Genomic DNA, 24,731 nt, shown 5'->3' with positions numbered 1-24,731 from the left:
CTGTACACGTGCATCGATTTACTTGCACCAAAAGTGTGTATTTAAAAACTATCGCGATAACTTTACACGTAAATGTGCCGACTGTCTCGCCAATCTCATTCTTCAAGAGTAAGCGAGAAGCGATGTTGTCATTTTATGGTACTATTTGACAGTCATGAAAATCGGTTAACCCCAAAATGAGTCTGCGCGGTAGTTCATTTTTTTTCCGGCAGGTTTGCCACTATCGTTCAACAGCGCATGCGCAAATATTGTACAAATCCCAACTGTCAAGCGAAAATTCAGACACTTCTTTTGATTCATGCATGCGATCTTGCAACTTGCAGGAAAATACATGTCTACACGTGCATTTTCCTGTTATGTCCGCAATAATATGTACTGTCAGCAGTGGATCCATGCACATGTAAACGGGGTATTGTTCAATGACAACAAATACGTATGGCTGACAAAGCTTAGTGTGTACTATTTTTGTAGAATCTTAACAGCCTACCTCTACCCTTCACCACTGTGAGGTAGAGCTGCATGACTATAAAGAAATAAAACACGCAATCTTAATCATGAATTATTTATTTATTTTAATTTCTATAACTATAGATACAATTTGCGTTGGAACAAACAGTATTTATATGAATTATATTATATTTAAAATTAAAAATATAACAACACAATAATCTATACATAATAATAGTAATATTAAAGAAGTTACTAAACCAAAAGTGTATAGAAGAAAATTAATTACGAAATGACCAATGAATCATTGACATAAAACACCCAAATTGGTCTAGTAATTTGACCCTTTGATATGTTTTATTAAAGGATTAAATGCTTTTTTTATATATCCTTCACATACTTTTGATTTAGTAAATACTTGATTAATTTGTATCGTAAACAAACTCACAAACTGAAAAAAAAAACTTTCAACTATAAATGATAGATGTCACATGCGTACAATAAATTTGGGTTTGGACCTTCACTAAAATATTTTTTTTTAGATTTTCCATCATGTACTATTTGAATAATTATGAGTAAATATATCTTGCATATATTTTTATACTGTAAGTAAAATCATAGGGATCACAATAACATATTCACACAACCTTTTAATTACTACACCTATGGATAAAATGTTGCCAGAAATATAGTATTTTTATTTGTGAATAATATTTTAATTAATTTACACATTTCTTTAAATAGGCATATTATTATTGGATGGCATTATTGCAGTCCAATAATTGACTAATAATTATTAATTTAGAAATAAAAAAAAGATAATTTTGGTACAAATGATAAATTCTAAAAACAAAATGGATGCCAATTAAAATATGTATCATCTCACTGTAATACAGTGGATTCTCGATATACTGTTCCTCCTCGACCAATCATGTCCCTGTAGGCTCATTTTAAAATACGAAAATTCAAGGATTCAACAAACGACAGAGTCTTCAACGTGAAAGATGAAGGCGGCTTACTCGATAGCCAGACCAGGTAAAGAACGCCATGAGTCTCTCAGAACATTCAGCAATATAGACACAGTAATACATTGTTTGCTATAACGATATAATTAAACCTTTAAAGAGTCATGATTTCTTGCCCCAAACTGTTTATTGTTTGGTTCACTGGTCACTTCAGAAACGATAGATCGAAAATCCACTGTACTGATATATTATACTGCCATCTATTTATCCTCAACAAAACCAATATCACTGGATAAAACAGGAAACTGCATGCATATTATTTTATAGGATCAAGATAACATTCATTTGCGATGAAAAACGTGGTTTTAAATTGACAAAAATGAAAGAAAATTCAAATATGAATCTAGCACCATATTATACTTTTATTTTTTTCGAATATTTCAATGTTTGCAACAGAGAAATTTACTAAATAGAATTAAAATAAGCTTATAGAAGAGTTGTTTTGATTTTTACATTTTGTGACGGCAATCCACACTGTGTTATCGATAATTAACTACATATTATGTACAACTTTTGAATTAGTATAGGAATATAATATAAGACATTATTCACATACTGCATCAATCGGAATGTTGTATGGCAAAGTCTTGCCGCATTTAAAAAATATTGACGAAGAATCGATTCATATGCATTTTTTTTATGAATGCATCCTTTACAGCATTTTATCAGAAAGATAATTTCAGTCAGTTAGGTTAGGTTTCTCGAAATGACAAATGTAATCGTTCAGTTAATCAGACAGAAACAGGGCAATAAATAGAAGATCAAAAAGAAGACACATTTCCTGACTGAAGAATCCATATTTGAGTCATAATGAATAAATGGAGATTAAAACAATGACAGTCAACCTTTGTTTAGAAAACTGCACATAAAGAAGAAAAAAAGTCATTATATTTCTAATGAGTGAAATTCCCATTAGAAGTATTAAAGTACGAGGGTCAATGGATTCACTTAGGTTGAGCCAGGTATAACTGGAATATAAATCATTTTAGGCATGACCTAAAATCGTGAAGTGGATCCGACAAAGAATAATAAGTGGCTCTGAAGTTTGTGTTTATCAAATTTATTTCGTCAGCTGAATGCAGAACTATTCTAACTTACATTTGAAATTTTTGAGAGAGTTATATATTTCAAATGTGAGTTAGAATAGTTCTGCATTCGGCTGACGATTTGTTTCACTGCATCCTTAGTGTACAAAGATTTATCACTGCACCCCTCAAAAAGTTAGGTTAGGTTAGGTATTGATGTGTACCATACAGACAGAGGGAAGTAAAATCATAATATGCGATTCCGGGTCATCTCCGTATGTAATGTCTGCAGTGTTGGAAGTTTTGTTATTGACTGTAGAAAACAGTAATCATGCATCAGCGCAAAGAATTAAGATTGCCACGGGGTTGTTAAAATTTTCAAATATTCTGTGACGCCCCTGACGGGTAATCACAGAGCACAATAAAAAATAATATGGCACAATTCAGAAGTTCAGAATCACTTAAAGAACCATCTTAATTGCTGTGATTCTAACAATGTTATATGTGTCATGAAACATTTCAACATACACTGCTCATTGGCTTAATTTACTATGCTATAAAGTTGTGCCAGTAATGACCCAAACCCAAGAGCAACCATCCTAAATCACAGTTTAGACAGCATCCACTACAGAGCATGTAATCAACATGCTTTTCCCTCGTCGTAATACTATGTAAAACCTTCAAAAAGACTCCTTCCCTTCAAAGCTAGATTGAGAGCGGGTCTATTGTTTGAGCACTGCATCAATTGAAGTACAGCCTTATGGTAGTGGGAATTCAAAAAGATTTTTTTGAGACTCCCTTTACTTTCTTGATGCTGTATGGATAGTGTCGTGGCTTTATTCGACTGACCTTTTCTTAAATATGTTTACATACCGTAGTACAAAACGTACGTACGTATACAAAATATTTTTTTTAATTCGCTGGGTATTAAAATAGGGATCACTTGGTAGTCAATCGGTAAGGAAAAAATTGTGTTCAACCGAATCGCTTTGATATCGATATTTATGTATTCCACTAGCGTGACGTGGGTTTAGGTGGATAATATATGAATACGTGTATTAAATAAGGCTCTAAGTACCCAAAAGTAGTATTGCCTGTAGTTACAAAATACCGAGTCATTGCAGTAAAATTTCATGGAGCAGACCTTTTGAAAAATGTAGTTTTACAGTGTGAAGCAATCACGGCAGCTTCTATAATTTTAGGTATTAAGAACTCGCAAGTGTCAACACACAATCGTCGGCTATTTTATATTGAATGCCGTTGACCACTGCAGTGCTACTTACACCATTATAAATAAAACACGCCAACGGACTTACAACTTCGACAGGTTTAATTATTTTGCTGTATTTTTTTGACTTGCTTGAGGCATTTAGACTATAGTTGAAGTTATTGGCGTTGGTATGTAGAACATTTTTCTATAAAAATGTCAGTTTTTATTATTTTGGTACTTAGCGCCTTAATAAATACACGTATTCATATGTATTCTTATTAGACAGTTTTTTGTTTTATTAAAAAAAAATTATGTCATGTTGTGAATGTCTTGTATTTATAATTTGCAAATAAATAATTTAGAATTTCTGCCAACCAATTTATACAACATGTACGCAAATCTTGACAAAATGAAACATATGACCTGGATTGTTTCAACGATAAAATTAGCCATAACATCAGTGCGGATTACCACAAAATCACGGGTATAATGGACACATTTATTACACATTCTGCAACTATTATTTATGATGATATTGGCTCATAATCCTGGGCGGCGATTTCCGTTTACATCTGTTGCGTGGAGTTTCCGTTCCATGTGTTGTTCTCGTCGTCCGAATCCTGGTCTCTCAGGCGGTATGTGTTCCCTTCGCGCCGCACCGAGCTGCTGCCGGCGCCGCCACCCCCGGACGGTACCACACGTCGCCGTTTCGCACCACTGCAAAATTGAAAGCATAATATATTTATGTATATGACATCACAAATGATTTGGACAACGAAATGGCAGAAGTGTCCATAAATAAAAATTAAGTATCTCCGATTTCGAAATATTTGCCTCTTGAGCGGCTTTTTGACTGTTTGATATAACCATTTTTATCTGATTGATTTGAAAAAATTTTAATAGAATCAGCCTACTTTTTAACTCCGTGTTTCATGGCCTGTTCTATTGCTAGTGTTAAAAAATATATTCATTTAGCACAGACCTCTCTCCGTCAGATTGCTGTCTCCTAATCCCGCCGCTGCCTCCCATCTGAGATCCTGACTGCCCACCTGCCGCTGGTCTTCTACCCCCTCCACCGCCACTGACAAGGCCACTCAGCCAGTGAAATAGGTCCTGTGCAGGGCGTACTAGTACTGACCAGAACAGCTGTGTGATCATGCCTAAAAGTATTTGTGAAAAATATCATCAACAAGTTTAATAAACCATGGAACCCGCGATTTGAGTAGTGGCAAACCCCTCATACCTCTAAAGGTGTGAGTTACCAATTTGTATCACATATATATCTGCCAAATTCATAATATTATGCATGCTTGAAAAATATCTTCATCTATAGTCAAAATTTTGGCTCGGTATCCGGTAGAAGAATTAATTTTCTATATTAAACAAATTTCTCACCGAAGAATCCACCAGCATTGGCGATAGGCGATCCGGAGCTGGTTCCAGAAGGAGAAACGGCTCCGCCAGCTTTCACGGAAGTGGCATTTGCAGCGGATGTACCCCGCATTACTAGTAGAGACGCTGAAGGCGACAGGCCGAGGGAGCGCAGAGTTTCCTGGTCATCCGTCTCCGGCAGAACTCTTCTCGGGTACATCGTGGACAGAGTGAAAGCGCCTGATGTCTGTAATGTTATGTCGTTTTATTAAGATACAGGTTGTTTTTAAAATGAATATTCATAGGCGGTATAGTAAATGCCAAACAATGGTACAAAACATGGTGGAAAACAAACATCAGACAGGAAACAAAAAATGGTTGAAGAAATGATAAAACAAAATTTATTACATAATACGTATCTACTCCCATCGACATTTAAACCTGATGAAAATTGCTCTGGCTGGGGCATTTGACAGAGATGGATGGCTCGGCCACCCAACATCACTCCACATAACACACCTAGACGTTCTAATACCAACCAACAACATGGAAGTCTGTCAGAACGTCTGAAAGATAGATAACAGTAAAAACTCTGATTAATACCTGAATATTTTCCCTGACATGCTGCCTCAATTCGCCGAGCGTGGCATCGGAGTCCATCTGTGTTGTGTGAGTGGAACCGTCGGCCATTTTGAATTGGATTCGGGTTATGTTGCTAGTATCGGTTGAGGGGGTGTAGGCGGTTGGCTGCGAGGGAGATGCTGAAACACAAAAAACTAATTTAGAGCAGTTTTCAATTTTTACAATACGATTAATGCCACGTTTAAACGTCAATTTTTACAAAAGCATTTATTCTCTCGCCCGATTATGGTTAACTTCACACTTGCCTCCACTAATGAGATTCTATGTTCTAAAATTTTCTTGGACCTTGATTCGGACATTCATTCGGAACATTCACAGGTGAATTTTATCAGATATATCAGTGATGCTGTACCTTGCTTAGCGGCAGTATATTTTTCATGCGTTTGATTGCAACTAAATAATAGAAAAGCATAACTAAAAAACCGTTTGCTTTTGAAAAAGAATTCCCAATTAAGTACTAATAACTTATCCAAACACGAAACTAATGATTAGAAACTGCAAATGGTTGTATTACAGAAGAAATCAACAAGAGAATCATGTCTGCGAATAAATGCTACTTTGGCCTGTTATGACATTTTAAGTCCCGCTTACTATCTCGCCGAACTAAAAGCAACTAAAAGACACTTGTAAAGCCAGTGCTCACCTACGCATCGGAAACCTAGACATTAACTCTGCGAAATGAACGAGCCCTGAACATCTTTAAAAGAAAAATTCTCCACCGTATATATGGACCGATCAAGGATGGCACCAATTGGAGGAGAAGATATAATGCTGAGCTCTACGGGCTGTACGAAGATTGCAGCGCAGTTCAATCAACTAAGGTTGGGAGACTGCGATGGCTAGGTCATGTGCACCGTATGAATGACAATGAACTGGCAAAGAGAGTGATGTCCAGCAATCCAATAGGACGTAGAAGAAGAGGGAGGCCAAAGATTCGCTGGTTAAATGGAGCTGCCAGTGACTGCCGTATTCTGGGGGTACCAAATTGGAAAGCGGCCACACTGGATAGGGACAGGTGGAGGGAGCTGTTGGAGGAGGCCAGGACCCACACCGGGTTGTCGCGCCCCTGATGATAATGATCACAGTATAAAAAGTATTGAATGATATGTCAAATGTAAGCATGTGGCGCCCTCACCTAGTGGATCTATACATGGGTAGCTTTTGCATAATCTCAATATGGTTCCTTTTTATATAGATATTGATTGAACCAAATAACTTGAAAACTATTGATCGATTCTGTAATTTTAATAATATATCGATCACCTCGTCTCATCAAATTACATGGAATGTGACCAAAAACCATATTTAAAAAATTTACTCTTCAGTTGTATTGTAACTAAGATATATCATGCAGTCGTACATTTGGAATGACGAAGAATTACAGATCATTTTGCGAGCAATGGAGTCTTAGTCAAAACGCTGTTAATGGTTTTAGTTAAATGTCAGTGACTTACAATTAGGTGTAGTGTCTGTGGCGACAGGAACCGGAGCGAACCTGGCTTGTCTATCGGCACGGTCTTGTGCAATTTGCTCTAAGATTCTGGCTCTCACCTTGTCATTCTCTTGTTTCTCCCGCAGCCTCTCTTCCTATAAATAATATAGATTTATAATTTGCTTACGTAGTTATAGAGTTTACCCATAATTCTAAATAGCTATAAATCAAATATACAGTCGAACTTGGTTATTACGAGGAAGATGAGACCGACTGAATTTTGCTTGTTATAAGCGGTACTCGTTATATCAGAGAATAGGTATTTTTAAATGAGCGGTCATAAAGTTTACCCATAATTCTAAATAGCTATAAATCAAATATACAGTCGAACTTGGTTTTTACGAGGAAGATGGGACCGACTGATTTTGCTTGTTATAAGCGGTACTCGTTATATCAGAGAATAGGTATTTTTAAATGAGCGGTTACATAACAAAAAAAGTCGAAAATAAAAAATCTGAAAACAATCGTAAAAATCTCCGAAACAAGCATGGCCTTCATAAACTACAAAAGAAGTTGTTTATTGTAATGAACGCTGGTAGGTACCTACGGGCTTCACAAACCTTGGATTTTTCAACCATGTGCGTGGATACGTTATCATTATTGTCGGCGAAAACAACAATTAGACACTTAACTAGTGTCATAAACGTAATCCGTCCCTGGGGACATCCTATCCGATCGAATTTTATTGCTTAGGGTCGAAATGTTTTTAAATAATCGACACATTAACAGTATTTTAGCTCGGTATATACGATAAGTTGCTCGTTATAACAGTGAATAAATGTATGCAGAAAATCATAAACCATGTCAACGAATGTTTCCTCATTACTTCCGAGATCTCGCTATGTCCGTGATCGTAATAACCGAGTTTGACTGTATATATATTTACATTAATTCGATTTTTTTAACCCAATGAGCACCGTATGCATTTTACTGTAAACTTCCTTGAGATTATAAATGTACCTTTAAAGTCTTTAACTCCTGTTCTTGCTGCCATCTCTTGAGTTCAGCAGCGCCATGGCCCTGCGCCCTCCTCTCTAGTTCCCGCTGTCTTTCCTCCTGAAACATCAATTCAATTCATTCAATTTAATATTATGGACATCTTTCAATGTAAAAATTAATTATTGATGCTGGGAATTTAAGACTAGAATCAAAAATCATAACCTAATATTTTTGACCCTAAATCTGGGGCCGAGAAGCAGATGGCGGTAAGTCCACTTTTTTCGAAAATGATTTTTTGATGCCAATTTTTAAACGAGACTAATATCTACGAGAAGCAGATTGCAACAAGTCCAAAAATATTATACTTTTAACTCTTTTACTCCCAGCTGATTTAGCCTAGCATATGCGAAAACTCCCAAGCGTTTTTTGACAACAAATCGTCGATTTAGTTTTTTTTAAATAACTAATTCTACACATGTTTTAAAAATTTGAAACTTTTTTTGTGTGTTCTCAATGGTGTATAAAGCAATAATAAGTAATAATATTGATAGTTTACATCAATAAAACAAAAGAAAAAAATAATGTATCAATATTTATTAAGAAATGAACAGATAAAACTATGTTTGAACAACAAAACAAGTGTGACAACATTTTTTTATTTATAATTGATATATCAAATTTTATAATATAATCTATCCTTATGTAGTAACAGAAAAAAAAATAAACATATTATTATTTCTCTATGAAATAGAATTTTTATAAAGTAATCAAAAAAAATCGTATAGTGTCAAGGTATTCAAGAATATTATTCAATTCACGAAATCGCAAGAGAATTCGATACAGTATCGACGACTAACTGATATGGAATGAAGTAATTTCAAAAAATAAGTCTTAAAGCACTAAATCATTTATAATATTATTTATATTCATGTATTTTTTCACCATCTTACCAAAAATACAGTGGCATCCATTGTTAGTTCAAAAATTACAAATTTCATTTTGTAATGTGATATATGAATCATAAAACAACTAAAAGAAATATCAGAATTTAAAATGTGTCATAAAAATAATGTTTTATTATTTTTATGACCCTCTTTGGTCTCAAGTTCGACAGCAGAGCAATTATGGCTTGTGAGTTATTAGGGTATGGCATAATTATAAACAATGCCGACACTAAAATAAATGTTAGTCACCACCCAACACACAGTGAATATAATGCTTCGTCTACATGAACGAAATATGACGGGAAAAAATTTGGAATAAATCGTAAATTTGGTTCCAAACTTTCGGCCGATGGATCGGCCCAGATGGAGTTTTCGCATAGGTATGGTGGGCCGAAATATCGGCCCCGTGGGAGTAAAAGGGTTAAAGAAGAAATCATAAATTTGTGCGGCAAGTCCTTTCTTTACCCTGTAGAAGCAGAATGCAGCAGTGACCAACGTTCCCTCTAATTTTTCTATTGTGTGTGCGGATCATCAACGCATCTGAGCAGTGGCGTAACTAGGGTTGATGTCACCCGTCAGTGATGAAAAATCTAATAAAACAACTAAAATATAGGCATGTACCTCTTTTTCCTTTTCTTCCTTCTCCTTCCGTTTTATCTCAATAAGTTCCTTGGCCCTTTCTACTTTCTCCTCTACGGTCATCTCTTCAGCTGTCTTCTTGGTGACCTCTGCGGTCTTGTCTTCAGTCTTTGTCGTGGCTGCCTCCTCCTGGGTTGGACTGTCATCAGAATGTTTGGAGGAGGTTGCCGGTTCAGTCTTTTCGTCGGGGGCAGTTTCCTTCGGCCTACGGAAGCACACCCCGTCTTCGCATACAGTTTCGAATTCGTCTGAGTTGTCTGAAAATAGAATCGGTTACATTGATTTAGAGAATGCATTCTGCAATAGGGTTCATAACGAATGAGGGATAACAATAGACACATAGAAGTAATTATCAACAAGAACATGACATCCCGATGAAAGTCCTGGCTTCTTTCAGCAATTTCCTTTTCTGTACCTCGTCCGGAAACTTTTACGTATGCAGTTCACAGTACCACACTTCACCGTGACATGTTGTATCGGAAATATATGGCCATATATTAAAGACCGTCCAAACTCTTTTGGTCGCATAGTACTGACATAAAATTCATGTCTATATAAAACACGGATCTTGTCGGTTTACACTTTACAGGTAGCCAGCAGCAAACAATTTTTGAAAATAGCCGATATACTGGATTATTTGTTAAGGTTAGGTTAGGTTTTCATTCTTGAATTCATGAATTTTGCCAAAATCAACTATGAAAATTGAATTAATGTTCATATTGAATCTAATAAAATTTATACCGTATAGCAGGGGTTCCCAACCCCGTGCCCGCGGGCGCCATGGGGCGATTCGTATGTGCCCGCCATTATTCGACAGAGACAGAATTTTCACGCTAACCTGACACACGCAGAAAACCCGAAGTGAACGAACGCCACGAACTGAGCCGATGAACGCCGAAGCACGTGACAGTAGTCACGTGCTCGTACCGTCCCGATTGCTTCGGCGATCATCGGCTCAGTTCGGGTTTTCGGCGTGTACAAGGAGTGATGTGCAAATAGCATTCCCCGCCTGGAACCGCGTTGTCGTCATTGTGATTGCGATTTCTGCCCCGTTCGGGGACTTTTGGAATACAGTGGACAGAGAAAAGTTCCCATTTTTGAAAAAAGCGGCATATAAAATTGAATCATTTTTCGGTTCGACATGTTTATGCGAATCATTGTTTTCAAACATGAACTTAATAAAATCAAGATATAGATCTCGACTCACCGATGAGCATCTTTATGATTGTTTGCTAACAGGATTATTGTCATACTCTCCTAATTATGAGGCACTGGCCAATGATATGCAATGCCAAAGATCACATTGACATATTGATATTCTATTTTTTTATAAAATGTTTTCTTTGTATTTGTTGTTTACTTTGTTTACGTTTTGTAAATACATTTCTCTGTGTGTATGCAATTTGAATAATAGTTTTATTATTTTGAAACATTTTTGTTTATTATTTATTAATAAATTATGAATATAAGAAAATAAATTATGAATATAAGAAAATAAATTATGGGAAAATGAGAAGTTATGGAAGGAGTTTGTCGGTTAAAAATAGGTGGTGCCCTCCACCCTACCGATATTTTAGAATGTGCTCTAGAGTACAAAAAGGTTGGGAACCCCTGCCGTATAGTATATGGTCATCTCTTTCCGATAGAAAGCTCACGGCGAACTGTGCCACGGTGAAATATTTTACGTACAATTTACATGTACATGAACCACCTGTACCTAGCCATAGTGACCATTTTCCAGTTCGGTACCTACCACAAGTACGTGGCAGTCATTGGTAGCTCCACTTGGGTAGATAATGAATTTTTGGTTTATAACTTGTTAAATAATTAATGCTTGTAACTAAAAACTATTTTCAACAGTAAATAATTGTTTGGTTATAACCCACTGGTAGGATATCCGTTATGAACGTAATTAGTCTTACCTTCTGGAGTACTGGCATGGTCAACTTGAACAGTGGGTATCGGTTTTTGAGAAGGCATAGTGCTGGCCCCTGCGGCCTGCTCACCCGCCAGGAAGGCAGACGAAGAAGATGCAATCGGATTGCTACCACTCGTCGAGGGCTGGTGCATGGACATTGGCGATGTTTTCTTATCTAAATAAACACATTTAGAAATTTTATAAGCCCTATTGACCAAAAATATATTGTGAACACTGCAAGATAGATTGATTGTAAGATTATTCTGTCTTCTGTCAGATTTCAAACTAGAGATTTTCTCGAGGCTTTCTTCTCCTCAGTCAAGCGCGTTTAAAGAATGTCCCAGGCAGACAGACAACAGTCTTTGCCGCGTTCCTATGTATCGATATTTGTCGTTCAATATCTGTTGAATGACAGTTGAAACTAAATTGATGAGTGAAAGTTGATCAACTCGTGAGTTGAATTAAAAGAGATAGAAGTCCTTTCTACTTTTAGTCGATTCAATTGTGAATCATAATTCAAAAATAATTAAGCAGCGGACGAAATGATTTAACTAAAACTGATATGACATGGCAACATCCATATCAATTTTATATTTTAAAGTCGAGCGACCAAAATTGCCATGTGGGAGCGTGGCATAATATTTAGTTTTTGGTATAGCAAAATTGCCGGTCGAGTGAATCTGGCTGATGTATAATGAAAAAACATCATAACTAACTTGAACAGTGAAAAAATGCCCATATGCGGATTCGCATCACCAACCTTTCACTCTGCAGTCAAATAGTATATCACTGAGCAATATCCCCAGACTCAGATTGGCGAAAACATCTGCTTTGTGATATATTATTTAACATGAATACGTGATAAAAATAACTCTGTCAGTTGGGCCAAAACCACCAACCCTTCGGATGAGCTCGAACCACTAACACCTTAGCGTGCGACACGGTTATCCTTTTTTTTATCAAAATTGTACACGCACACACTCATTTTTTTTCAGTAACACTTACATAGGAAGCAAATATATAAATTCATTGAGGGAAACATATCGAACTGACCTGATTTCTTAGCAACCAAAGCGTCTATCCTTGCCGCCAGACCTGTGGCGCCCCCTGCAATGGTGCCTGCCACCACTTCTAGAGGAGTGCCATTCTCCCAGATGAAGAATATTGATGGCACTGGAACTAGCTGGTCTACGCAATCATGAATAAATAGATTAAGGAAAATATATTAGAACTAAAAATACCTACAAGACAATGCAGCTCTTGACGGGGCCAAGCAAACCTCTTTCTACGATCTACCTTAGCTACACGGATGTTATTTCTTTCTACACAATCCAACTATCTGAGTTTAGATCTTCTAATCCTACTTTTTCCTTCCAATGAGTAATGATTATTACTTTATTTATGTCAAAATAGCAGCGTCATGTCAGACAAATGCATGTAAGAAAGTATGGTGCAGTGGAAAATCAAAAGTTCAGATCACAAAATACAATATTTGAAAGGATACATATTTGAGCAAATTGCGTGTAAGCTTCGGAGCCACTTTTCAGCCTGATAGTGACGAAGTCAGATTCTTTTTCGAGCCTCGAAGACACTTCTGGTTGCTCCAGGAGGTCGCTCATCACCTTTGACTGCTCGTCCGTTCCTGAAAGCAATCCGGAAAGGTTTGGGATATTAACATGAGAAATGCTGTGGATTTCCTGAATAGATACGATTACCAATATAGTTCAGGGTGTATTGTGGTGATAGGTAGAAGCAACACGCTCCAGGGTCAGTATTAGACCATCAAAGATATTTTATCAAATGTTTTATAGCACGAGATAGAGGGCATGTTACATTGCGTAAAATATTTTATAAAGTTTAAAAAACGGACAACGAATATACGTTGGTTTGTATGTTTATGTTTCCAATCTTTCATTTATATTTTTGTACCGTTGTGGGTTGCAATTATTATATAAATGAGATTTTAGTAGATCTACTGATAATATATAATATTATATTGGATTAGAGGTCACATTTACTTGATTTTTTGGAAGGTACTTGTGAGATTATAACTATAAAACGCTTTGGAGGCCACTAATTTAATTTTCATCAAGTAAAATCATTGACCTTTATATATTTTTGTCAAACTACTGAATTTTGAAATTTCCTGCAACAACACTGTAAAGCAGTCTTTTTTCTTCTTCTTTTACCCTGACATGCCCCAGCATTAGGGCATAGGGCAAGCACAAGTTCATGGCTGGGACATCTGTTCCGGGTGCCGCCAGAGACTATAAAACTTTGTATCCTTGTGGCACAGCACTCGTTACCATGGACTAATCTTTATTAAAAGATATTTGGCAAAGATCTTTAATAGTCTAATACCGGCTTAAGCATGAAAGGAAAAATTTCAAAAATCAAAGGGTAGTTTGGGAACCAATCGTAGACCAGATAAGGACAGTAATTGGGCGAGTAAACGATATGTTTTGATAAGGACAGGGGACTGATATGATATAGAAAGAACAGATAAAAATATTTTCTACAATGAAAAATTTCATTAAGTGAAACTAAATTAACATTATTAACATTGTGAAAATACAAATTTTTTCTGATGGAAGAGCGATTGTAAACCCTCCACTGATTCCCATCCAGTTCCATGGAACCCTGAGCTTTCGTGAGAATTCATAAAAGTTTGAGTGTGTCCGAATTGAAGGGAATAGAAATACTTTTTTAGTTGATTTCGTTTCAAATTAATAATTACTTATCAACAATAATGGCAGTGACGTCCTGTACTCGTAGATACAAAACAACATAGATCTTGTCGCCCCATGAAGACGTTTAGTAACAGATTACTGTTTTTCAAGAAATGAACTTAAATTTATTTATTATTACATACGGTGAACATTACAAATTATAAATTTAAGACGTTCACAATATGACATTTAAAAGCATAGAAATATTAATAAAACAGTGTAAAGAAGAAAGAAATATATGCAGTATCACAAAAACGGTATGAAAAGTAAATATGTAAGTACAAAAATTATAAAAATTGTAAAGGATGGAAGCACACCGAATGAGCTAAGTGGACCCTATTTTAAGAATTAGTAAAACCACACACACCTATACTCATCCTCACGTAGGTGGAATATATCAACATCCGGAACAAATGGATCACTTACTCAACATACTACGACCTTACTCTGGGATACGAACCTGAGACCCACGATATTATATGCCAATGCGTTACTGCTCAGCTATCGTATGCGTTGCTAAGAGGTTGCGCAAATATTTTGTTATTTTGCCTTTCAGCCAGTAAGAGTTACTCAAAATTTTACAAAATGGTTCAAGGGTTCCGCCAAACAAAAAAGGTTGGGAATCGCTACAGTCTAAGTGTATGAAACGGGTCTTGTTTATTGTTAAATTATGTGGAATAAGGTACATACTATACATAATATTATTTTCTTTTAAATTAGGTACATAGCTATATTATGACATGTCTATTTCCAAAAACTGATAATATGTTCATAGCTTACATACTATTTGTAGTAAACGACATTTCTGTGTGTTCATGAAATGATTGGTTTTGCGTTAAATATTAACCATTAACGGTTTTAGGAAATAGAAGCCTCATATAATGCAGTCGCCGAGGATCAGGGAACTTAGAAATAATGGGAACTGAAATACCTAACGGTTGTGGAGAAGCAGGCAACCAATCTCGAGTGTGGAAGAATACGAGATAAAGTTAAACACATGTCAAGAATACGTCATACGTCGAATACTGACAACTGCTCTCGGTTTATGCACTGACGCTCATTAAAAATTGGTATAGTTTAAGGTTGCAACACACACTGTTGCACGACTATAAATAATGCGTGTCTCATTTTCGTAGGACACTGTCTGTTTCTGTTTCAAATCCCTGCATCAAAATGTAGTGTAGTGGGATATAGCCTATTCTATTTATTAATCTGTTACATGTGTCATGAAATGATCGGTTATTTATTAGATTTTAACTATTAACGGTTTTTGAGAATGGATAGTTCAGTATTAACACCATTGAATTAAATCAAAAGTTCGACTGTACACCCATTGTAAATATGTCATTGTTGTAGATGAGGATTGTCTCTTTAACCACTGTCAGTGTCGGATTATTATATCTAATGGCCAATTACTCCCAACGCGCTAGTCGCGGTGTTAGCACTAAACGAGTTAATATTGTGTCAATACCTACATACCATAAAAGTATGAGATTAAGTCTTTCACCCCTATAGACGCGTGGCCATTAGATCGCCATTAGATACTATTAGCATGATAATTAAATGTGGTAATTAAATAGTAATTAACTGGTCAGCAGTGAATGTGAAAATGACATGACAATCAGTTACTCGGCTGTCATTTAGATCTTGAGAAAAATATACCAAATCTATTTTGGATTAAAAGAAAACATAGATTTTATGCTAGTATCATTGGATATTTTTACCTATGAATGCCATATCTAAAATTAATCTAATTATAGTGGAAAAATATATTATAAAAAAATTAAATGCTTTGTGCCAATTTGAAAACATAAATAAAAGATTCTACGTATTTAAAAATAATGCGTAAAACAAGGTAAACGTTCGCACACCATTCAAAAAATAGCGTAGGTGTAATATTTTGTTGTGTGTGATTCATTTGCGATACATCCCTATCGAAAACGTCATGAAATTGGGTTGACATGGCAATTTAAAATGGATTTGTATGTAAATACAATTATAAATAAGTAGCGGTTTTACACCAGCTTTAATGGGTACGGCAATTATTATGTATTCGTTACAAATCGACTGACATTTGAGAGGGAGCCGGTGACTTATACGCGGAAATACAATATTCTGTGTGAACGTTACCTTCGATGTAGACGACAAAAATTGCATTTCTGGTTTTTGATAGTGCGACTGCCTCCGCGATTCCGCCGTTGAACCAACGCATGATGTGTTTTCGTAAGACAATTTAATCTTATTGAAATATTACAAGAGTAAACAGTCAACTGATTGTGAGTCTAATATCAAAATAGTCTTTTTGCTCGGAGCAGTGACATGACACTTCAAGGATAGTGTTGCTGTTACACAAAATTTTACCATTTGTCTTCGAAATAATTCAATGGGGAAAATAAATTATTCATCATTGAAATAATAACATCTTATCTGAAAATGAATTTAAACAACATTACTAAACTAAACTAAATATTAAAAAATAAGGTAAATGTGCCGCAGAGGTGGCCATGAGATTTTACAACTTTCTTTTTTGACCAAACCAAACCAAACCAAACCTAACCTAACCTAACATACCCTAATCTAACCCAACCTAATATTACTCTCCAAGAAGATTTAGGCAAAAGCCGGAAGGCGCTGTTGTCGACTAAATTGGAGGAGCTTGTTAGTTTATAATGGAATTGCGGGTAAAAATGGGAAAAGCTTGTTAGTTCACAGTTTTAACGTATCGTCGTTGCGCCTGCAAAATCCGACAAACATTTTTTTTTGCGTTTTTACATTTTTACGCTATGTGATAGAACAAGACGCGACGGATAGGCCTGTAAAACCCGTTTTCTAATATCAACGCTAGTTTAGAAAAATGCAAAATAAGCTATGCATTTTCACTTAAAAAATGGTTTGCAAAATACGCTATGAATATTCCGGTCACATATTGCATTTTAAAGTAAAAAAGTTACTATTAATTGCGCCTGTTAATGACACATAACGGAGTTTGCACTGACCTTTGCTTCAGAATGCGCCTTTTACTACCAGCGCTAGTGCACATAGCGGATTATTTACGTTTGTCAACAAATAATATTTAAGCAGTAAAAAAGTGTTAAAATTACATTACATTGCACAATCATTTGTGTTTACTTAAAGAAGAGTGTTAATTTTAAAAGCCCGGTAGGTAGGTTATACAACTGTTTATTATATTCTAATGTAACTTTCTTATAATAAAATTATTTAATTATTTATCCATCCTACTCTGGATATTTTTATTTCCCCTTCACTCGATAATTATTACTTATTTATAAGGTGAGTCGGGGTAAGTGTGACATAGAATTTAATGAGATGAATTTCAACCTGGTTCATGATGAATGGGTATGTTTTATACAGTTGAAAACTTTACCATATGATCTACAATATCATTACAATTAATATGTACAGAATGAACCCACTGTAAAAAACCACTGTAAAACCCCACTGAAATGGTGGATTGCTTTGAGAGAAAGATCCTTAGGCGGATATACGGACCCATGAATGATGGTGGGGAGTGGAGAATTAGGTACAACACGGAACTATACCGCTTATACCAAGATTCAAAACTCTCCAACTTCATAAAACTCCAGAGGCTAAACTGGGCAGGCCATGTCCAGCGCATGTCTGAGTCATGGATACCGAAGAAGATCCTCGAAGGAAACCCAGGAGGGAAAAGGCCAGTGGGAAAGCCACGCACACGATGGGGTGATAATGTTACAAAAGATGCCAACCAGATACTAAAAATCAGGAACTGGAAAAGACGTGCGGAGGACCGTTCCGGCTGGAGGACAGCGGTGGAGGAGGCCAGGGCTCGACTTGAGCTGTAGCGCCATCGAAGAAGAAGAAGAACCCACTGTATATCTTACTATAATACGACATTTTAATATTTTTTACTTACTAGTCAGTTTGTTACACTTACCCCAATATTGGGGTAAGTGTAACTAAATTCACCATTATTCCAAAAGTTCTTCAAAACTATAAAGTATTACATGCATAGAAAGGTAATATATCATTCAATGGATATTGATTCTTAAATTAAAACTTTTGTATAGATTTTCAACAAAAATGATCTCTATCATTTTTTTTGGGGTAAGTGTATCATACTAATGTATGTAGAGCTAGTGATGTCCCGAAACAAAAATGAAGTTTTTTATTAGGTAGGTACTTAATTATTTAATGTGGTTATCTCAGCAACAGGAGTGGTAGGTAAATCAATCAAAAGCTTTTGAAGATTAACTTCGTCTCGAAAGAGCACAAATACAAAGTATACAATACAGGAATGCAGATTAACCCTAAAAATAGTCAGTACTTACATGACAAAGACGTAGGCACTTACAGTAAAATCAAAACGATAAAGAGGTTTGTCGATTGTGTGCGGCGTGAGAATAAGTGTACGAAAGAATGAGTTAAATTTGAAATGTTATAATAGCTTCACCAAGAATTAACAGGGAAAAACATTATTTTTTTAGCTCGAAACAGTGAGCATTAACAAAGAGTTGATGAAATTTAATATACCTACCTAATATGATTATTTTCGTATTATTACAAAATTAAATAACAATCAGCAAAAATAAAATGTGGATACAAATAGAGAGTAAGATATAAAAGAAAAAAATAATAATTAATACACAAAAACATTAAATTTAATCTCTAGTAACGTTTTGGGTCTCATTCTTGAATCATTCTTTCGTTTTTACTGTACTTACAATTCAAGTTAAGTGCTTACTTACAAAACTATTTATTCTAACTTAATTATTTCGAATTGCGATATTTGAAATTGCATGACTAGGTACCTACTGAATATTGTAACCAGAGATTTTTGTTTTGAAAATTATTTCGCCTCCTCGTCCAGTTGATAGTTGAGGCAATATGCAGATGACATCCTCTTCCTTCACTTCGTAAATGTCTTCTACACTTGGAAATGAAAACATAGTTTCGTTTTCTTTTTTAATCGTCTTAAGTTTTCGAGCAAACATTGTCAGAATTCTGTCATCTTGCTCAAGTTTTATTACAACTCCGACAAAATGTTTCACAGTTTTTTTTTTGTAGCAAATTGTACTACAATCCATTTTCCAATCTCTAACATTTCTGAATTAGATGCAACTGCAGCATCATCAAATTGATCAAACATTGATATATTAAGCATATTAATTGAAGGATCGTTTTCCTCATCGCCGAGCAAATCATTAATATAGTCTTCATAATATTATCTTCGCTTTCGTCACTTGATGTCCATGACAAATCTTCTTCCGATGACATGGGTTCGTGTGTTTTTTTTTTGTTTTGGTGTACTTTTACCGGTTTCAATACCTTCTTCTGCATGTTAGTTTTGTCTTGCAATGGCTTTATTTTCTTTTCTATTGGAACATTATTTTTCATTCGCTCTATAACATCATAACATGTAATCACTTCTGCTCCCGGGGCAACCATTTTTCTTTTATTCTTTATAGGCGCCTTACTACTGATAGAATTCAGCAAAAGTGTTTCAAACAAAGTTTTTTCTATATTTTCTGCAGGAAACTTTTGTAACAGTGGCATTTCTATTAAACTTTCGGCAACTTCTTTATTTGGTAATTGAACAACTTTGCAATCCAGAATTATAGGCGTAGAAGAACATTTTTGAGTCGAACAGTCCCCATACAAATTGACGATTTTTTTTTGCTTCTTCAGAAAATTCGATTTATAGAGATTTTCGCGAATTCGAAATCAAATTTTCAGAGTCCCTTGGATTTTGAATTATCTAGATTATACTGGTATACAAATTCTTATATATAAACATTCTATTTCAATTACGAACATTTTCGATCTTCGATACTTCGATCGATATAAATAATGCGTCATGTCCCATCACTAGTTAAAATATTGACTTTGCAAATTCATAGAAAATATATGGGGTAAGTGTGACACAATACAAAGGCACACTCACCCCACGTGTTTACTTTCGTGAGGGAAGTGTGTCTACTTGATTAAAGGTTTCAAATGCTTATAAATCAGTAAAACGATAACACAACGTGAAGCAGCGTATCAAAACACATATACTCACCAATTTTTACAACCACAATGTGCATATTTCCGTGTTTAAAAAAATATTTTAGTAACAGCTACCATCTCACTCGTCGACTTCAAAATGTCGTCTGGAGAATAATCCATGTAGTCACCTAAAAAAACATGGTATCGACACCATTTCTGATTATTTTTATAAATCGGTGATTTTGCTATCACCTTTTCATAGATGGCATCATCCAATTTGTAGTAGATACTGAGATATCTTAGTAGCTACACTTACCCCAAAGTTACACTTACCCCGACTCACCTTATGTCAAATTTTGGCTGGGAAGATAAAGGTTTGTTCGATACAGACTATTGGCTTGGTTAAAGATGTCTTACACATAAAATGTATATCATTAAATTAAGCAATTATCATTTTTTACCCGGGGCAAAATCTGCTGACATCCATTTCTCGTAAAAAAAAAACAAAATCTGTTAATACAAACCTCTACTCAGTGGAGGCCCATATGATCCTATTAGGATCGGACATGGTCGAAAAAAAAAAAAAACGTGAGGCGTTGTTGAGTAAATCAGTTTTTTCCTTCTCCTGAAAAGTTGTGTTTTATTACATAGCGGATTTTGCAAGCGCGACGACGATGTAGCCAAGAAGATGATGTTCGAGTATACCTCATATAATCTTAGTTAGTGATAATGATGCATCAAAATGTATGAAAATTTCAAATTTTTAATTAACAATAATTTTTGGATCGAAAATCCTATGCGCCAACAGAAAAAGGTATTTATTATAATTGTCTACATAGAATAAACTATTTTCTTAAAAATTTGCTTTGCTGGTTCATTGTCATTCATACGGTGCACATGACCTAGCCATCGCAGTCTCCCAATCTTAATGGATTGAACTGCGCTGCAATCTTCGTACAGCCCATAGAGCTCAGTATTATATCTTCTCCTCCAATTGGTGCCATCCCTGATCGGTCCATATATACAGCGGAGAATTTTTCTTTCAAAGATGTTCAGAGCTCGTTCATTTTGTAGAGTCAATGTCCAGGTTTCCGACGCGTAGGTGAGCACTGGCTTTACAAGTGTCTTGTAAAGAGTGTTTTTAGTTCGGCAAGATAGTATGCGGGACTTAAAATGTCTTAACAGGCCAAAGTAGCATTTATTCGCAGACATGATTCTTTTGTTGATTTCTTCTGTAATATCATTATGTCGAGTTACAAGAAATCCAAGGTATATGAAACTGTCGACCGTATCAAACTTGTATGTTCCAATATCTAACTTAAAAAAATTAAAGAACTGTTAAACAGTAATTTAGAGTTCAGAGACCTTCAGTAAGTTTTAGATTCCAGTGTCTCAATTATTTGGATTATGTATTATCTGGAACAGCGTAATTCGTATTTGGTCCAGATGAACGAAGTTTTATTGTACTAAATCTGTGCTTAGTTTTATTTATATTGTAAGGAGTTTGAAATAAGTCAGCACAAAAATATATTACCTAGGTACATCACCATGTTCGAGAAATGAATGTTAGCTATTTGATCAATATTTTAAATCCATACTCTGACTCCAAACACATATTGAAAAACAACATTCGAATTTTCTAGATCCTGGTTTCGAGCTGTTGGGCCATTGTAAAGTAGGAATATTTTTATATTTCAAATATTAAAATACTTGACATCGGTATTCAAAGATTTCAAGAAATGTAAAATTGTATTACCTACGATAAATAATTCTGCAGTATAAACATTTCGACATAAGTACTATAGATCTACCATCATAAATTGGCATTTCAGCGAGGGCGCTAGTATGACATTGAGAATGTTGACATAACTAACAAAAAATGGTAATTTATAATTTTTTATTGGTAGTAGATATAGGTACAAATATTATTAAAATAAAAAATTAACACAATCAAAATAAAAACGTGTTACTTCTTTTATAACCATGAGGTAGAAATGCATAGTTGGAAAAATCAGAAATTGGAAAATATAAAGTAGTATTGTGTATATTTTAGTCATGGAAAAAAATATAATAAAAAAAGCGAAAATAAATTAAATTAACTCTAAAGACAGTAAAATAGTATCAACATAAATGGAATTTTAAATGAAACCCGATAACTATAAATTACACAAACAATGTAGAAATTATATAACTACTATAATGGTTCAATTCCAGATAGACTATCATCCGATTCTGTGTCACTCTTAGGACCATTTACAGTAAAAATAAAACCAGTCGAGGTCATATTATGGAATTCAAACCTGTAAATGTCAGTTTAATTAATACACTAAATTTCTTTATAAATCCGTTTACATACACAAATAATAAGTAAGTATTCATTTCTATTGCTATCCGACATTAATTTTTATTTATATCATAACTTTGAACAAAACTAAAAAAAATAAGAAATTACTTGCGTTGTAATATAAATGCAACTTGGTAACACTGAACAACTGTCATGGCGACTGGCCGTTGTATTCCATTATCGATATAAATAATCATTTCGTTTTGTTCTTTTTCGTCATCGCAGAATTGCCATACTTTTAGAATGATGTCTCTGACATTTCCACGAACTGTTTTAGAACTACTTGCCATTATGCACTATACTTATTTCTTCTGTATTTTCAATAACAAAATATATACCCCGAATCTGCACGCTGACGTTTCAAAATGTAAACATTTGACTCAGTCTGGAATAAATTTGTCATAACGCCCAATCGCCCGGAGTTATTTTCGGATGTCTACATTAATTTCTTCGTGGAGACATAATTTGTTGTTGATTATATTAAAATATAGCTTACTTTAAATACTTACCAAATAATTGGTGCTAAGTAGCTATCGAATAATGTCAAATATTAAAAGGTCACATTCGTTTATTAATAATCTAAAATGCTCTTTATGTTTTCAAATGTACAAACAATAAAACTCTTGCGAGCAAGAAAAACAGCGTACCTACCTACCTAAATTAGCAACAAACACTCATTCGATTATAAAATACTATATCAAATATAAAATTATGTATTAGGTACATTCGTTATTTAAAAGGAAAAAGCTTTTTTCACTTGTTGATCTCTTTTTTTAATAGGTAGGTATACTTTATTTATTAACACTAAATATAATGTGATTTTGATATTTTGACGCCATGAGAGCTAAATAAACGCAAGCGCAATCCATAATTCGAGAAACATGTTGTAAAATTAAATGGCATTTGTGACAAATTTATCCTCGATAGACAATTTTAGTTTCAAATTCGACCGGCTGCCAATTTACGATGGTAGATCTATACTCGATATTATAATAATTTTATCATTTTCCAACAACAAAAACTATAAAATGATATTTTGATTATTGACATCTGTGAATTAGTAGCAAAAGTAGTATTAGTAGATTTTCAAACCATTTCATAAATTAGTCCTTGCAATATAAAATACTAGATGTCGCTATAAGATTTTCTTATCACCGTGCGTGGTTTTGCAGGGAAATAATATATTTCCATTATGTATAATATCCGTCTATATCATCATCATCAGCCTGAATCTATCCACTGCTGGATGAAGGCCTCTTCAAGTTGCTTCCACTTCTCTCGGTCCTGTGCATTGCGTTGCCACGTACTTCCGCAGAACTTTATCATTTCATCGATCCAGCGGCCTCTAGGTCTACCTTGTGGACGTTTTGTACTTCTTGGATACCACTGGATGACTAGATTTGTCCAACGATTGTCTCTTCTTCGAGCTATGTGTCCAGCCCATCTCCATTTAAGGCTTTTAATAAACTCTATTACATCGCAAACCCTTGTCTGCTTCCTTATCCACTCATTCCTCTTTTTGTCCTTTCGCGTTATGCCCAGCATGCACCTCTCCATACCACGTTGTGCTACTCTAAGTTTCTGGATCTCTCTTTTACTTAGGGTCCATGTTTCACACGCATATGTCATCACGGGAAGCACACACTGGTTGAACACTTTGCGCTTTAGGCACAGTGGAAGGTCACTTTTGAAGACATTATTCAGGCGGCCAAAAGCACTCCAGCCTAGCTTTACTCTGCGAACAATTTCATCAAATATACATCCATCTATAGATACTTGTTGTCCCAGATAGATGTAGCTTTTCACCTGTTCGAGCTGAGTGCCATTGATGAGGATCTCTTTTTGGCCTGCAAAGCAGTTGAACATGACTTTCGTCTTTGTTACATTTATTTTCAAACCTACTTTGTTGCTTACTTCAGCGAGTTCCTGCATTCTGCTTTGGAGGTCTTCTGAGTCTTGCGAGAAAATTACTATGTCATCGGCAAAGCGCAGATGACTCAGGTATTCTCCATTTATGGGGA

The 24,731-nt window shown here is 35.1% G+C and overlaps 1 protein-coding gene across 1 annotated transcript; it reads right to left on the bottom strand.

Moving 5' to 3' along the window:
- Positions 1 to 1,001: 1,001 nt before the first annotated feature.
- Positions 1,002 to 16,716, bottom strand: LOC147074862 (UBX domain-containing protein 4). Its single transcript, XM_085943143.1, has 11 exons — positions 16,512 to 16,716; positions 13,157 to 13,294; positions 12,706 to 12,840; positions 11,657 to 11,827; positions 9,717 to 9,991; positions 8,173 to 8,268; positions 7,175 to 7,307; positions 5,682 to 5,839; positions 5,103 to 5,325; positions 4,690 to 4,867; positions 1,002 to 4,424 (listed from the first exon to the last, which is right to left on the bottom strand). The coding sequence occupies exons 1-11, from the start codon at positions 16,591 to 16,593 to the stop codon at positions 4,274 to 4,276; spliced, it is 1,740 nt and encodes a 579-aa protein (XP_085799269.1). The 5' UTR covers positions 16,594 to 16,716; the 3' UTR covers positions 1,002 to 4,273.
- Positions 16,717 to 24,731: the final 8,015 nt, after the last annotated feature.

Source organism: Rhyacophila brunnea, unplaced genomic scaffold (assembly GCF_057557595.1).
Source record: "Rhyacophila brunnea isolate RB1 unplaced genomic scaffold, BYU_Rbru_1.0 scaffold_15, whole genome shotgun sequence".
Taxonomy (NCBI): Eukaryota; Metazoa; Arthropoda; class Insecta; order Trichoptera; family Rhyacophilidae; genus Rhyacophila; species Rhyacophila brunnea.
This window is presented reverse-complemented; position numbering and strand designations above follow the sequence as displayed.

Bases quoted from the DNA above. Each gene is read 5' to 3' on its own strand.
- LOC147074862 (XM_085943143.1), bottom strand. From the start codon at position 16,593: ATGCGTTGGTTCAACGGCGGAATCGCGGAGGCAGTCGCACTATCAAAA. The intron at 8,269-9,716 runs GTACATGCCTAT...TTGATGTTTCAG, and splicing joins AGGAAGAAAAGGAAAAAGAG to GAGGAAAGACAGCGGGAACT. The intron at 5,326-5,681 runs GTATTAATCAGA...ATAACATTACAG, and splicing joins ATGTCAGGGAAAATATTCAG to ACATCAGGCGCTTTCACTCT.